The sequence below is a fragment of the Carlito syrichta genome, unplaced genomic scaffold (genome assembly GCF_000164805.1).
Source record: "Carlito syrichta isolate Samal-C Ts95f unplaced genomic scaffold, Tarsius_syrichta-2.0.1 Scaffold287895, whole genome shotgun sequence".
NCBI classification, from domain to species: domain Eukaryota; kingdom Metazoa; phylum Chordata; class Mammalia; order Primates; family Tarsiidae; genus Carlito; species Carlito syrichta.
The window spans coordinates 5,159-22,248 of record NW_007231991.1 but is presented as its reverse complement, the minus strand read 5'-3'; the positions used below and the strand labels follow the sequence as shown (position 1 = coordinate 22,248).

The 17,090-nt window shown below is 44.2% G+C and overlaps 1 protein-coding gene across 1 annotated transcript in view; it reads right to left on the bottom strand.

The window, feature by feature from the left end:
- TTLL9 (tubulin tyrosine ligase like 9) overlaps positions 1-16,497 on the bottom strand; it is a gene marked incomplete at its 5' end in the record, with an annotated part of 50,325 nt that extends 33,828 nt beyond the window's left edge. Inside the window, 3 exons of the mRNA XM_008053128.1 lie at positions 568-679; positions 4,174-4,266; positions 16,454-16,497. Coding sequence (XP_008051319.1) covers positions 568-679; positions 4,174-4,266; positions 16,454-16,497 — 249 coding nt within the window. The remainder of the gene's footprint in view (positions 1-567; positions 680-4,173; positions 4,267-16,453) is intronic.
- Positions 16,498-17,090: the final 593 nt, after the last annotated feature.

The following is a 17,090-nucleotide window of genomic DNA, read 5'->3' as shown; positions in this document are numbered from 1 at the left end:
AACTTGGCGAGACATCATCTCTACAATAAATCAAAAAATTAGCCAGGCGTGGTAGCGCGCCCCTGTAATTCTGGCTACTTGGAAGGCTGAGGTGGAAGGATTGCCGGAGCCCAGCAGGTCGAGGCTGCGGTGAGACTCCAACTCAAAAAAAAAAAAAATCTGCCCCCACGCGCTCCTCCAGTCCCGTCCCCACCAGGTCCCCTCCCATCTCTAAACCTCTCAGCTTGCCTCTGCCCTGAAATCACCAGGATCTCCCAAGCATCCTGTTCCTTCCATCCATGCACCCCCAACCAGCCTGCCCCTCAGCGCTGGGCAGAAACGCCAACCAGCCTGTGACCTGCCCACCCCCCTCCCCAACACAGGCTGTCCCTCAGGCCTAGGCCCCTATGTCCCCAAACCATTTCACTCATCATCTGTCTAGTCTACATATTCCCTACCTGGCATGCACCCCAACACACCCTTACCCCTCTTTATTTTGGTGCTTGTAGCCCCCAAACCAGCCCCTGCTCCTGGCCCTACCCGTGGCACGAGTCGATTGGCTCGGGGCCCCCAGCCCACCCAGCTCACCTCATAGTGGTTCCGGAAGTGACTGATTCGCACGTGCTCGTCCATGTAGGTGTGGTCGAAGTTCTCCCGGAGCCAGCTGACATCACACCAGTAGAAATCCCACTCCCCTTCGCTGGGGTGGAGCGGGGGACAAGGGTCGTGAGGACCACAGCCCTGGTGGGGGTCTGTCATCCAGGGAGGGGTGGCTGGGCGGGGCTTGAGGAAGGCCTTGCTGCAGTGTGTGTCTATCAGGAGGCTCTGGGAGGGAGCTGTGGGCTGCCACTGACCACATGTGCTGTTAGGCCAGAGCGAAGACTTGGGACATTTCCCACAGCAGCCCAGGTGGTTGGCTTCCCCTAACTACCAGTAGGTATGGCCACACTGAGTGTCTTCTGGTACCAATTGGCTTGACAAGGAGTGGCCATCCCTTTAGACAGGGATGCCCTATCCAGACCACAGTCCCTACCAGTTCTCATGGTGCAACCACAGCCAGCCTCACTTGTTCCTGCCCAAGTTGCCACCCCTACAGCTCACTGTGGAATTGGGTGGCCTTGGTGAGCCCCTCCCAGTTCTCAAAGCGCTCCTCTCCCTCAGGGAGCACCAGAAGGTGACTTGGAGCATCCCCAGAGTGCTAAGACCCGATGGCCTTGCTCAGGGTCGACATGGCAGCATCAGGACTCACACCCCACCCTGCCAGATTCCAGATTCCAACTCTGCTTCACCACCATGTCAGGGAGAGGGACGAGAAGCCAAGGGAATTCCCAAATCCAGGGATAGAGTTGGGGGCAGGGAGGAGGTGCTTCACAAGATGCAATAGGAAATACCCATCAATGCTTTCAACATTTTAAAAGCAAAATATTACAGATATAACAGGAGCCTCCTGTGTATCCTCACTTGATTCTGTCGCCTTCTCTCCTGCCCCAGAGGAGGTCACTAGCCTGAGTTGGATGTGGATAATTTCTATGCAGAGTCTTTATAGTTTTACTATGTGTATGTGTGTGTACTATACAGGACACGTGGCATTGTTGGGCATGGTTTTTTGTTTTTTTTTTGAGTTGGAGTCTCACTCTGTCACCCAGACTTGAGTGCAGTGGCCGCTCCCGGCCACCGCAGCCTCGACCTGCTGGGCTCCAGCGATCCTTCTGCCTCAGCCTTCCAAGTAACTGGAACTACAGGTGCGCGCTACCACGCCCAGCTGATTTTTGATTTATTGTAGAGATGAGGTCTTGCCAAGTTGCCCAGGCAGGTCTCGAACCCGCAGGCTCAGGCAATCCACTCACCTCAGCCTCCCAAAGGCACGGGATTACAGGCTGAGCCACTGAGCCCGGCTTGGCATGGTTTTAAACCTTTTGGTTGCTAATACTTATTGCTTACCATGCACCAGGCAATGTTCTAAGTCCTCTACAAATATTAACTCATTGATGCTCATAGTAACCCTAAGTGTTAGGTTCTGCTAATATGCCCATTTTACAGATGGGGAAACCAAAGCACACAAAAGTTAAGGCACTCACTCAATTCCTACAGCTAGCAAGTGGCAGAGCAGCATCTGAACTCAGGCCATCGAGCTCCGGGCTCTGGTGGCTACAATCATTTCCATCTGTTTCCTTTCCCAACTTCCTTTTTTTCACCAACCTGTTGTTTTGGGGATGTAGCCACTTGGTACACATGAGTCTCACTGAATCACTTAACAACCATTTTCCATCCCATTGGGTGAGCATGCCGATGGAGCACCCTTTGGAATTCTCAAGGAACTGGAGTAATGATTTAAATTGTTTCTCAATTCCCTGTGGCCGCTGGATTGGTATTTCTCCGGATTGCCATACCATGTGCAGGTGGGCTTTGAGGCAGAGCTTTGCTGAGCAGAAAGGCTCTGCCTCTGGGTTCTTCCAGATTCAAACACCCTGCTCTATGGGCTCACACGCCGTCAGCGCCAGACACGTTCTTCGACTCCCGTCCCCTGACCACTAAGCAGAGGCTGAGGAGGGCAGGGAGTGGCCTGAGGTCACATAGCGGGCAGGGACATGCTCTTTCCCATACACCACCCTCAGTGCCCATCACCACCCTCAGGCTCCGCTAACCGCCCCCCCGCTCCCCCTACTCGCCTTTCACGACAACAGTTCCTCTGGACCCAGGGAAGGAAACTCCATTCTGACACTAGCACGATCATAAGAGAACCCAAAAGGCAAGTCCACGGCAGCTGCCGCATCACCAACACGATCATTTCACTATTCCCCAGAGTCCACAAGAGGGGACGCTGCTGTCTTGGTTTACTGTGTCGCACAGCCTGCCGTGGACAGCCAGCTCCTAATTTTCTGGGGGATGATTTAGCTAAAGTCTCCCTGCAAGACCTCAGCACCAGGTGGTGAGAATCACGGATTTGCGACATGGGCACATCCATTCCTTCAGTTCACTGACAGCCTGTGACCGCAAACAGACTGCGTGGGCGCAAATCCTAGCCCAAGCCTTTAGCAGCCCTCAAAAGCGGCATCTGTCACTGCTTTGCGCCAGTTACTCATTAGCAACAAGGGGATGGTAACTGCCCCTGCCTGGAAGGTCTATGGGGGCGATTCAGAGAGACCGGGTGTGGAAGGTGCCAGATGTCCAGTAGGCTGAGCTCTAGCCATGCAGCACACACTCACTGGGTGCCACCCCTTATGCCTCCCAAAAGAATCGTCAACATTGACCTGGGAAAACGTGGTCTACGTTTTCCAGAATAAGGGCCACATTTTCCAGATTCCCTTCTAGCTGGGTATAGCTACGTGGCTGAGCGCTGGCCACTGGACTGTGAGGAACTCCTGGGCTGTGTCCTTCAAGGAAAAGGTGTGTCCTTCTTGCCTCCTTTCTACCTACTGCGGCTTGAAATATGAAGGTGAGGCTAGAGCTCCACCTTGGACCAGGGGAAAACGAAGCCCTCACTCGAAGGATGGCAGAATGGAAAGACAGAAGACGGGCCCCATGTGTGCGACCCCCTGACCGTCTCTGAACTTTCTACACATGGGCTTCAATGCAGAGGTAAAGAGATACACTTCTAGCCTGCTGAAGCCTCTTTTGTTCTGGGTCTCTGTCACTTGCATCTGAGCCTTATTACTAACTAGTGTTGCACCTACTCTGTGTCAGGTATTGTATGTTGGTTTGTCTCAGTCGGTATCCCCAGAGCCTGGCATAAAAGAAGAAAGGGAGGCTTACAGGCCAAGGATCTTATTCTAGACTACAGAACTAGGAAGTAGCCGGGGATGAGTGGTCCTTGACCTGGGTTCATCACTGGAGGATTCAGGCCACACATCTGTGATGGCCGCCTTTCTTGTTTCTACTGAAAGCCATAGGATGCTGACTGCAAGAGTCAAATGGAACAGGGTTTTGAATCCCACTCGTACACTGTGTGACATTAAGCAATTGGCTTAATAACTCCGAACATAATTCTATCATACAGGATGGCTGGAAAGGCTTAAATAAGACAGAGATGGTGTCAGTAATGTGCCTGACACATTGTGAGTGCTAAATAAATGACACAGTCACTTGGGGCCAAGCCTTGGTGGCCGCCCAGGATAACTGGGAGAAAAACAAAGCTAGACAAGGATTTGTGAGACAAAGAGAAGGAGGGACGAGGTTGGGGGATGGGCATCTTACTCCTTTACTTCCACCCATCCGGGCCTGTTGCGAAGGACGTCAGTGAGCGTGTTGGAAAGGGTGGTCTTGAACCGGATCAACGCTCTCTGCTCTCTGCAAAACAAGGCAACAGAACACTTGCTCAGGATCAGCGACTTCCCAGAATGGCCCAGGGACAGGAAAAAACAGGGAGAAAGAAAGGTCACATTCCATAGCTGGAAATGCCAAGAACAGAATTAGTGAATTTCAGAATTTAGCATTATAGCTTGACAGACCTAAAATATTCAAACTGAGAGTTATAGAATCTTTGAATCATTGAAAAACAGTGATCATTTTATCCAGTGCCTACCATGTACCAGGCATGATCTTGTTGCCTTTCATGTGCCATGACTAATCCTTACATGATATGATAAGTATTTGCAAATCCCTTTCCTGGCATTCATCTGGGAAGATGGAGCAGATGTACTTTTTCCTATTCCTCCTACTGCTACAACTAAAAACCCAAGATGTTACACAAAACAAACATAAGAAGACTGAAAGGTAGAAAAGAGAACAGACTGGCTGGGAGCCTCAGGACCATAGGAATAATGTAGCAGTGAATTCCCAGGATTTTCTTTTTGCCCTGTATAGCCCAGATAGAGAGATGAAAAGCCACCAGCCCAGAAATGTCAGTGGGCACAGACAAGAAAAGGCTCCAACAAAAGCCTGCTCTCTCCAGACAAAGGACCAATGACAGAGCAACGCAGCCAGACAGCAGACTGCTTTACTCCAGCCAGACCCCACAGAAAATACTTGTGGCCCAACCCCGCTTATGCCAGCAAAGGCCCAGTGGGAGTCTAGATTTTCCCTGAGGTTGTAATAAAGCACCCCAACACCTCTGGTGAGTGGGGTCAGAGAAGACCACAGACAGAGGCAGGTTTTCGTCCCTGCAAGTCAGTAATGAGGCTCTCATCCCTGCTGTGTCAGTGAAGACCAAGTGTAGAGCCTGGATTCTCCCCTACCCGGCAGGAACAAAGAGTCCCTCCCACTCTGGGGTGATGCCTAGTGGAGAGTTGGAAATCAATAAAATCAAATACAGGAAAACAATAGAGAAAAATCAGTAGAATAAAGGGCTAGATCTCTGGAACAAGCAATAAAATTGACAGACCTATTTGTCAGCAAGACTGACAAAGAAAAGAGAAGACACAATGACCAATATGAGGAATGAAACAGGGGCTACTACTACAGACCCTGCAGACAACAAGATGGCAATAAGAAAATGCTATGAACAACTCTGCACACCTAAATCTGACAACTTAGATGAAACAGACCAATTCCTTACAACTCACTCAATATGAAACAGGTAAATTTAATAGCTGTACACTATTGAGGAAATGGAATTTGTAATTAAAAAATTCCCAAAACATAAATTGCCAGGCCCAGATGGTTTACTGAAAAATTCTCCCAAATGTTTAAAGAATTAACACCAATTCTACACAATCTCTTCCAGAAAATAGAAGAGGAAGGAGAGTTTTCAAATTCATTTTATGGAGCTAGTATTAACCTGATATCAAAACCAGACAAAGACAGTACACAAAAACAAAATTACAGACCACTATCCCTTATGAATATAGATGTGAAAAATCCTTAACAAAATATTAGCAAATAGAACTCAGCAATATACAAAAAGAATTATACAACCAGGCATGGTGGCTCATGCCTATAATCCCAGCACTTTGGGAGGTTGAGGTGAGAGGATTGCCTGAGCCCACATGTTCAAGACCAGCCTGGGCAACTTGACAAGACCTCACCTCTATGACAAATCAAGAAAAATTAGCCTGGCGTCATAGCACATGCCTGTAGTTCCAGCTGAGGCAGAAGGATCGCCTGAGCCCAGCAGGTGGAGGTTGCAGTGGCTGTGAACGTGCCACTGCGCTCTAGCCTGGACAACAGAGTGAGACTCCAACTCAAAAAAAAAAAAAAAAGAATTATACACTATAACCAAGTGGAGTTTATTCCAGTAGGCAAGGCTGATTCAATATTAGAAAATCAATCAATGTAATCCATCATATTAACAGACTAAAGAAAAAGTGAGAAATCACATGATCATATCAATTGGTATAGAAAAAGCATTTGACAAAATTAAACATTCATTCACATGAAAACTCTCAGAGAGGCGCTTCCACAACTTGATAAGAGCATCTTTAAAATCTCTTTCTAACATTATAACTAACGGTGTGTGAAGATTGTCAGATTAAAAATGGAATCACTTGTGTCAAACCTCAGCAATAGAGAGCTGGGGAAGGTCACAGGGAGACTCTCACGCACGTTTTGCCTGGTAACAGGGATCATCACAAGAACAGTTTCCAAACTGCACCTCACAACATCAGTCACACAAGGACTGCTAGCAGATAGCTCTAACACAAGAACACTTGCCTGACATGTCTCCTGGGCCCAGTCCCAAACTGCAAAAGCCTAACTAGAATGCCAAGATTATAAGTCCTACCTAGCAACAAGTGACACTCACCAATCAGAATTTGCCAGCTCTTGTAAGATGCTGCCATCACCAATGAACTTTCTTTTAAAACAACTTACATAAAGCTTCTCTTTTTCCAGTAAAATCCTAACATTTCCGTTGTTCCCCAGACACACCAGAGGCCACCCTGATCTGTATGTATGTCCTGTGTTGCAATTCTACTTCTTGTATATTATTCCCAAATAAAGTCTTTTTACTTAGAGATTTCTCTCTCTATATATTTTTTATGTTGACAGGTGAAAGGCTGAATGCTTTCCTCTTAAGATCGGGAAGAAAGCAAGGATAGCCACTCTCACCACTCTTCATCAACCTAATACTGGAAGTTCTAGCCAGTGCACTAAGAAGAATACTTAATAGAATAAAAGGAAGGCTGGGCTCAATGGCTCAGCCTATAATCCAAGCACTTTGGTAGGCCGGGGCGAGTGGATTGCCTGAGCCTGCAGGTTTGAGACTAGCCCGGGCAAACTGGCGAAACCTCATCTCTACAGTAAAATAAAATAAAATAAAATAAATTTTTTTTTAAAAGCTGGATATGGTAGTGCATGTCTGTAGTTCTGGCTATTTGGAAGGCTGGGGCAGAAGGATCGCCTGAGTCCAGCAGGTTGACGCTGAAGTAGCTGTGAGTGTACCATGGCCTTCCAGCCTGGGCGATAGAGTGAGACTCCAACTCAAAAAAAAAAAAGAAAGAAAGAAAAAGAAAACTGTCTATTTTTGCAGATGACTATGTAAAAGATCCCTGATCAACAGCTACTGAAGTAATAGATGAGTTCAGTGTGATTATAGGAAACAAGACATACAAAAATCAATTGTATTTCTGTATACTCTCAGGGAACACTGAAATTAAACATACAATGCAATTCACAATCAGTCACAAAAAGAGAAAAATACTTATGGGTAAATCTAACAAAGCATGTCCAGGACTTGCATGTTGAAAACTATAACATGCTGAAGGTGAAAGAAGTCAAGGAAGATTTAAATACCTTGAGAAACCTAATGTGTAAATAGATCGGAAGATTCAACAGAGTAGAGATGTCAACGCCCCCCAAATTAATATGCATATTTAATGCAATACCTATCAAAATCTCAACAAGATTTTTTTATAGGTATAGATAATTCTAAAATGTATATGGAAAGGCAAAGGAACTAGAGTATCTAAAGCAATACCGGAAAAAAAGGATAAAATAGGATAAATCAGCCTAGTCAATTTCTTTCTTTTTTTTTTTGAGTTGGAGTTTCACTCTGGAGTGCAGTGGCAGCTCCCAGCCACCGCAGCCTTGACCCACTGGGCTCCGGCGATCCTTCCACCTCCGCCTTCCGCGTAGCCGGAATTACAGGCGTGCGCTAACCACGCCCGGCTGATTTTTTATTTATTGTAGAGATGAGGTCTCGCCAAGTTGCCCAGGTGGGTCTTGAACCCGTGGGCTAAGACAATCCACTCACCTCAGCCTCCCAAAGGCGTGAGATTACAGGCTGAGCCACCGAGCCCAGCTAGTCTAGTCAATTTTAAGATATATTATGTAGCTACCAAACTGTGTGGTATTGGTAGAGGGATAGACACATGGATCAATGAAACAGAATTTTTAAAAAAATAAGAAATAGACCTACACAAATATGCCCAACTGGAGTCTGACAAAAGAAAAAAATCAATTCAATGGAGGAAGAATTGCCTTTTCCATAAATGGTGAAAAGCCGTTAGATAGGCACAGGCAAAAAATGAACTTAAACCTTATACAAAAGTTAGCTCAAAATGGATCACAAACTTAAATGTAAAACTATAAGCCTTTTAGGAAAAACATAAGAGAAAATCTTTGAGATGTGGGACTAAGCAAAGAGTTCTTAGATTGGACATCACAAACATAAAAGAAAAAACTGATACATTGGAGAGTTTCAAAATTAAAAACTTATGCTCCTTGAAAGACCCTATTAAGTCAATGAAAAGATAAGCTATAGACTGGGTGAAAATATTTGCAAACTGCATATTTGACAAAGAACTTCTATCTAGAATATATAAAGAACTCTTAAAACTCAACATTAAAAGAATTCCAGTTAGAAAATTGTCAAAGGCATGAATTGTTATTTCACCAAAGTGGATATGCAGAAGACAGGTGAGCATATGGAAAGTTTTTTGACATCACTGGTCATTAAGAAAATGAGAGTTAGGCTGAGCTCGGTGACTCAGCCTGTAATCCCAGCACTTTGGGAGGCTGAGCCGAGTGGATTGCCTAAGCCCACGGGTTTGAGACCAGCCCGGGCAACTTGGCGAGACCTCGTCTCTACAATAATCCAAAAATTAGCTGGGCATAGTAGCACATGCCTGTAGTTCCGGCTATTGGAAAGCTGAGGCGGAAATTTCGCCGGAGCCCAGTGGATTGACACTGTGGTGGCCGTGAGCATGCCATTGCAGTCCAACCTGACAACAGAGTGAGACTCCACCTCAAAAAAAAAAGAGAGTTAAAACTTGCAGTGATATATTACTATACAAGAAGGGCAAAATAAAAACTACTGACAACACTAAGTGCTGACAAGGATGCAAAGAAACTGAATCACTCATGCATTGCTAGGGAGAGTATAAAATGATACTGCCACTTTGGAAAATAATTTGGTGGTTTCTTAAAAAACTAAAAATGCAACTATCATACAACCCAGCAGTTGTACTCTTGGGTGTTTAGTCCAATGAAATGAAACCTTATACTCACCAAAAACCTGTATGTGAAGGTTCATAGTAGCTGTATTCATAATAGCCCCAATCCGTTAACAACCCAGATGGCCTTCAACAGGTCAATGGGTAAACAAACTGTGGTACAACCCTACAGAGCAATATTAGTCAGTGATAAGCAGGAACAAACTGTTTACACACTCAACAACCTGGTTGAATCACTAGAGAATTTTGCTGAATGGAAAAAAAAGGTCAGTCCCCCAAAAGTTATATGCTGCATGAGTCAACTTAAAAACTTTTGAAATGACAAAATTATTGAAATGGAGAACAAACCGGCAGTTGCCAGGTGCTAAGGAAAGGGTGGGAGTGAAGCTGTGGAGAAGGGGGAATAGGAGGAGTGGGTGTGGAGAGCTCAATAAGAGGGAGCCTTGTAGTGGGGCAAGATTTTTGAACACTGAAGAGTATTCTTGGAATATCGTATCTCAACTGTATCAGTGTCAGTATCTTGGCTGGGATTTTGCACTATAATTTGGCTAGATGTTGCCAAACTTGGGAAACTTGGCAAAGGGTACATCCTTCTGTGTTACTTCTTTTTTTTTTTTTTTTGAGTTGGAGTCTCACTCTGTCACCCAGACTGGAGTGCAGTGGCCGCTCCCGGCCATTGCAGCCTTGACCTGCTGGGCTCGGGCGATCCTTCCGCCTCGACCTTCCAAGGAGCTGGAACTACAGGCACACGCTACCACGCCCGGCTAATTTTTGATTTATTGTAGAAATGAGGTCTCGTCAAGTTGCCCAGGCAGGTCTCGAACCCGCGGGCTCAGGCAATCCACTCACCTCGACCTCCCAAAGCACGGGATTACAGGCTGAGCCACCAAGCCCGGCCTGTGTTACTTCTTACAACGGCACGTGAACCTACATTTATCTCAATGTAAATGTTTAGTTTAAAAACTTAACACATCTTCAGAAGTCTGGATAATGGCTACTTTATTTATGGAAATAACTGGGAGAGGGCATAAGGGGCATTTCAGAGGCACTGGCATTGGTTCCTGATGTGGATGTGCTCCGTTTATGAAAGTTTATGGAGTTGTGCCTTTACGATATATGCACCTATTTCTGCATGTAACACAACTCTATAGCAACAAATACCACAGGTACAGTTAAAAGAACAGCTATAGATTAGTAAAGGATAGTCACAATGCTTATAATCCATAAGGGATTTGAACCAAATACTTAAAAGAACACCTATGAATCACTAAGAAAAAGACAAACAACTCAACAGAATAACACCGGAGGGATCTATACAGGCGATTCACAGCAGAGTTAACTAAGATGACCAGTAAACATGCTACAATGCTGCTTGTACTAATAATCAAGTAAATGCAAAGGAAAATACCAATGAGAGGACTTTGGCTTCCACTTGCGCTATAAAAGGATATGAAGGACTTTCACTCCTACAGGAAGAACAATAAAATGGTCCAAAACAAGTACCAGACTTTTCTATGGGGCTGGTAAAAAGCAATGGATGCGAGAAAATTTGACAAACTGATTGCAGAGAAAAGCAAGCCCTGGGTGGGTGAGCAGAGAAAGGCACCAGTTTCCAGATCTAGGGTGGGCACCTGGGCTAAGAATGGGCAATGGAAAATGAGCCCACCATGAGAGAGAGACTCAGTCGGCGTGAGAAGTCAGATGAGCTTAGCCAGTAGGTAGGGGGGCAAGACAAGGCAGAACCTGGAGAAGCCTCATTCTAAAGCAAACAATTAAATTATAATGAACTGTGGAAATCGTCCTAAGAAAGGAGCAACAGAGAAAACAGAGAAAAGGCAAGAGGAAACACCTCTCCTGCACATGTATGTAGTATCTGCATTCAGGCTGCCCTGTCAGAGTGGAATCCAAAAATGAACAACAACCACATAATTGGCACTGCAATCCAGTCTCCCAGTTCAAACACTATCAAACTCAAAATGGCAGAGCAGGGGGCTGGACTAGGGTGCACTCAATCTATTGAAAGCTGTGGCCCAGCCCATGCCCAACCCTGCTTCAGGAGACATCTGAAGGGTCAGACCCTAACTCTAACTACTAGTCTGAGGAAAAGAGCTTCATTCTCTAGAAAATACATAGTATATGTCTTCATTGTTTCTCTTTTTGAGTTGGAATCTCACTCCGTCACCCAGGTTAGAATGCAGTGGCACGCTCACGGCCACCCCAGCGTCAACCTGCTGGGCTCAAGTGGCCCTTCTGCCTCAGGCTTCCAAGTAGCTAGAACTACAGGCACATGCTACCATGCCCGGCTAATTATCATTTTTAAAGAATTTATTGTACAGATGAGGTCTCACCATGTTGCCCAGGCTGGTCTCGAACCTGTGGACTCAGGCAATCCTCTTGCCTTGGCCTCCCAAAGTGCTGATATTATAGGCTTGAGCCACCACACCTAACTCTTCATTGTTTCTTATACACAATGTACAGAATAAGGCTTTCAAAATATAGCATATGCAATAGTATAGCAGGAAAATGTAACATATAATCAAGAGGAAAAACTACAACTGAAATAAACCCATAAATGACCCAATTATTAGAATTATTAAATAAGGACTTTGAAAATATATTTTAAATATGTTAAAGGATTTTGGGGAAAAGATGGATACAATGTGTGAATAGATTAATCACTGCAGAAAAGAAATTGAAGTCTAAAAAGAACCAAATGAAAATATCTAGAAGGGAAAATATCTGAAATTAAAAATGTAATGGATGTGCTTAACAGGAGACTGGACATCGCAGAAGATAAAATAGTACATTTGAAAACTGGCCAATTGAAATTATTCAAACTGATTTAGAGAAAAAAATTTAAATGGACAGAACTTCAATGACATGTGGAACAATAATACCAAGCAATCTAGCACACACACAATTATAATCAAAGAAGGAGATGGGAAAGAAGGACAGGAAACATTTTTGGAAGAAATAATGACCGAAAAGCTTTCCAAGTTTGATTGGGTTATCGACTCATAGATCCAGTGAGTTCAATTAATCTCCAGCAAGATAAATACAGAAAACACATCACATCAAGCCACAGTAAAATGGCTGAAAAACAGAAAAACCTTAAAAACAGCCAGAGGAAAAGACACATTGAGTGACAGGGCAGTGGGAAGGACTCCCGTGGGAGCTGGGAGTGAGAGCAACAGCTGACTTCACTTCAGAAGCAACGTGAGCCTGAGACAAGCGATGGCACCCTTCAAGTGCTGGGAGAAAAAAGACCGATCTAGCATTCCACAGCCAGTAAAATCTTACTTAAAAAATGAAAGTGAAATCGACATTTTCAAATAAATAAAAGCTGAGATAATTTATCGCCAGCAGATTCACACTATAAGAACACTAAAGAAAGTTCTTCGTGAAGGAAGATTATACCAGATGGAAATTCAAAAGAAATTAAGAGTGGAGTAAATATGGAATGCTTGCTTCTGTGTCTTAATTTTTTAAAAACATACACTTAGCTATTTAAAGCAAGTGTAATAAGAATGTAACGTGGGGTTTATAACATATCTACAAGTAAATGTGTAATAAAAAATAGTGTACAGAGGACAAGAGGGGAGTAAACAGAAATGTGGTAAGGCTCTTACATTGTATATAAAGTGGTGTCACATTGATTCAAAGAAGACTGATGAGGTCGGGATGCACATCGCAATCCTCCAGAGCCACGGGCTGGGAAGCATGGCCCAAGTATTCCTCAGGGCTCCCACCTCTCCTCCAGGAGTATGCAAAGTCTTATCTTTTCCAGCTACATATTTCTATAAGGCTGTATTTTCTTCCTATCCTTTTACTAAAACAGCAAATCACAACAGAATGAATACAGATTTGGAAAGTCAAATGTTTTCTATTAAGCCAGACAGTAAAGAGATTCACAATATAAAACAATTACTACTCATCTCAGCAAATTTGGGGGATATAACTATAGTTCATAAAAATATGTTATTTATCTATTCTGGGCAACATAGAGAGACCCTATCTCTACAAAAATCATTAAAAAATTAGCCAGGCATGGTGGCATGCACCTATAGTTCTAGCTACTCGGGAAGCTGAAGTGAGAGGATCACTTGAGCCCAAGTGAGACACCATCGCACTATGGCACTCCAGCCTGGGCAATAGAATGAAATTTTGTTTCTTAAAAGAAAAAAAAATATATATATATATAGAGAGAGAGAGAGAGTGAGATGGAGGGAGAGATATTATGTGTGTGTGTGTGTGTGTGTGTGTGTGTGATTTATGCTATCATGCAGTGCTTTTAAAATGAATTAATAAATGTTTTTTAAATGTATAAGTTTAAATGTCTAATATGATTAAAAGATTGTAGATATAAGCTACATAAATAAAAGTTTATTGGGGTCTGCAACAATTTTTAAGTTGTAAAGAATCCTGAGCTCTAATTTTGAGAACCACTGTTCTAAAGTAACCACTGAAAAGATAAAGAAGTTTAGATAAAAGTCAATAAAGGAGACAACATGGAATACTTAAAACAATTAATCTAAGACAACAAAGAGATACAATTTCAAAATCCATAAGACTGGAGAAAATGTTAAAGATCTTAGAAATACCAAGTGTTCACAAGAATTTGGAGAAATGATAATTTCCCTGCAGTACTAATAGGAATGTAAATTGGACAAACCTTTGAGAGTAATTTGGCATATTAAAACCATCAAATATTGTGTCATATACATTAGGCTGGCAAACATCTAAAAGTTTTGGCAATAGTGGGATGAAATGGACACTCTTCCTCTGCTGATAGAAAGTACCTTGGAGAGCGACATGAGCGCTTTTAGTAAAGTTGAATATGTACATACCCTAAACTCAAGAATTCCATCCACGCTCTATATCTGCATTCGTACTAGGAAATACACGTTCAAGGGTGGTTATCTGTAATTGTTAATATTTTTGTGGAAATAACGTGTAGCACACACTGTTGGTGGTCCACCCATATCCCTCAGGCATTCACCATTTCTGTGGGGACCAGTTGGACAGCTTTCCACTGCTAGCATCTGCAGCTCTGCCTGAGGGCTGTCCCTGCCCCAAGAGTCTGCTCAGCCAGCACTTGGAGCAGATCTGAAGTCCAGAGCAAACTGTCTCTCCCCCGATAGCATACAAACAGTGATGACTGGAGTTGGATGGATACTCTGACTCTCGTCACTTTATGGGGTGAGTCTGCAGTGTGTTCTACACGCCCTCCCCTTTCAACAGGAAAATGGGGGATGGTGGTACAAAATGGAACAAATATAGCAGTTACATGTACTAACATGAATAAATACTGAAATATACGAATTTGTGTGACAAATACAGGGTAATAGTAATAGTTTAATGTGACAATGTAGCCTGTATTCCTAGCTACCTACACAGTTGGGGTGGCCATACAACATAATTCTAGTCCATAAGATAAAAAAACACAAGACTAACAGGAAGGGTGGGTTCCTGGGAGGTTTTGTTCTTTTGATTAAAAAGAAAAAAATGTGACTTGAGTCATCCCTTCCTCCTTCTTCCTGTCTTGATCATGCCATGAAAGTTGGAGCTGCCACAGCCATTTGGTAAGATGCTCTGACATTACCGAACCCCTGCACCAACCACTCAGACTTTTTGTTATGTGAGGAAAATAAATACCATGTACTTAAGCTAATATTCTTGGGGTTTCTCATACTCAAAGTGGAACACATGCCTAATTAATTGTGCAGATAGGTCCTGCTCATTGAAAAGCTCTTGGTTTTGTTGGGGTGGGAGTGTGCAAGTTTAGGGCCAGGATCCGGAAGAGAGCTGAGCTGCCCTACACAGGAGAGTGAGGGACTTTAAAGCGATGGATAGAGTCAGTATGGAGAAAAAGGAGGCAGAGGACGGGTGCTACATGAGAGAAGGGCCACAGACCACATGTGTCCTTTTCGGGGGTGGAATCGTCAGGAAGGCTATTTCTTTGGAGAGAACAGAAATATCTAATGAAACAAAGAACATGTTATCTAAAATATATACTGTGGTGTATGTGGTGTAAACTATCTCTACTAACTCCCCACAGAAATCTTCAGTAAAGTCTACATTGTTCATGTAAGCTTTGGGCAAGTGGATTCTGTTTGGGAATTTCAAGGAGGTGCTGGTTTTGCACCCAGGATATTGATGCAGAGTGAAGCAGAGGGTCAGTGTGCAGTTGACATTTGGGTCATTTCAGTGTCATTTCAGTCATCACAGAGTCGTTGAAGGAGTCAGGAGGGCATAGTTATGAGGCAAGCCAGCTAGCTTAGGCTGGGGCCGGGCGGATAGGGCAGAGGGGAAGCCAAGTGGAGAATTACCGAGCTTGAGGTTAAAAACTCCCTGTGATTTGCAAAGAGTATGAAACTGACACAAGCCTTCTGTGGCTTAAAACTGACACCATCTTCCTATGCTTATAGTGGACATGAAACACACACACACACACACACACACACACACACACACACGATAAAAAACAGCACTCCCTACCCTCAGTGCATCTCTCTTGGGGAGATTGCTCAGACTCCCCTCTCTCAGTGTGTACTTTCAGTTCAAATTAAAGCTCTTTCCTTTACTCTCTGACTTATCCTTGAATTCTTTCCTGTAGTGGAGTCAAGAGCCTGGTCCTGGGTACTGGTTGAGGATCACATCTCTTGGGAAGCGACTTTCCACTCCCCAAGGAGTAAGCCATGGCAACACACCGGGCTTAATTGGAGACCCTTGTCTCTCTCACCGAGGCGATCCTCCCCAAGCCCACTGCCATTGGTTAGACAGTAGACCATGGAGTCCAACAAGCTCTGCCGCTAACTGATCATATGACCTTAAGAAAGTCACTTAGCCTTTGTGAGCTTAGGTTCTCCATCTGCAAAATGCACACAATAGTAATGGCTATTTCGAAGGGCTGTGGTAAGGCTTTGATGAGCTAGTCCAGGGAGAGTGACTGGCCTGGGACCTGGCATGGCAAGTATGCAAGAATGGTTTACTACGACTGCTATCATTACACTTGTTGAAGTAAAGAAGGGAAAGAGGGGTTAAGAAAGGAAGAGAAGGACGGAAGAAAGGAAGGGAGAGAGAGAAGGAGGAAAGGAGGAGAAAGGGCCATTGTTCTGTTTATTGGATTGGGTGGGACCACTCACCGCTCTTTTCCCTTTGACGATCCATGGCCCTTATAATTTTGATTCTGAAATGAGAAAAGGAAAATGATGTAGCTGACTCTGCATACCTGTCCTACATTCCCAGGTAATTTACAGAGATTAAAATGGTCGAGACATCAGGCTCAACGATGCCTAGTCCTGAGACATGAAGGTCCAGCCTGCTCAGGTGCTCATTGGTCACCCACAAATCAGTCCAGAATGTACCTGCTGATCTTGGGATGAATTCCCAAGCATCCAAGGGCCCACCTCACTGCAGGCTTGCTCCATGGCATCATCAGTACAGTGAATGCCTGGTTTTCAGCACTCCAAAAGTCAACCTTGAGTCCATTTTGAGAGCTCAGCTCAGTGTACTGTGTGTGTGTGTGTGTGTGTGTGTGTGTACCTTCTACTCCAACTCAGAATGTTTGCTAAGACCCAGGTTCCAGGAGGGGGCTAGGTCAAAGAGTCAGAGCAATGTTAATTCCTTTCATCCAAAATAGACCCTTCAAATCCTCAGTGGGCAGTGGGTATTCTTCTATCCCAATCATGTCCAAAGCAGCCTGGCCTTCCATCCTGGGAAGACGGATTTCTAGGGCACGTGTGAAATGAGAAGTTGATCCCATGCAGGATGACTTCTTCA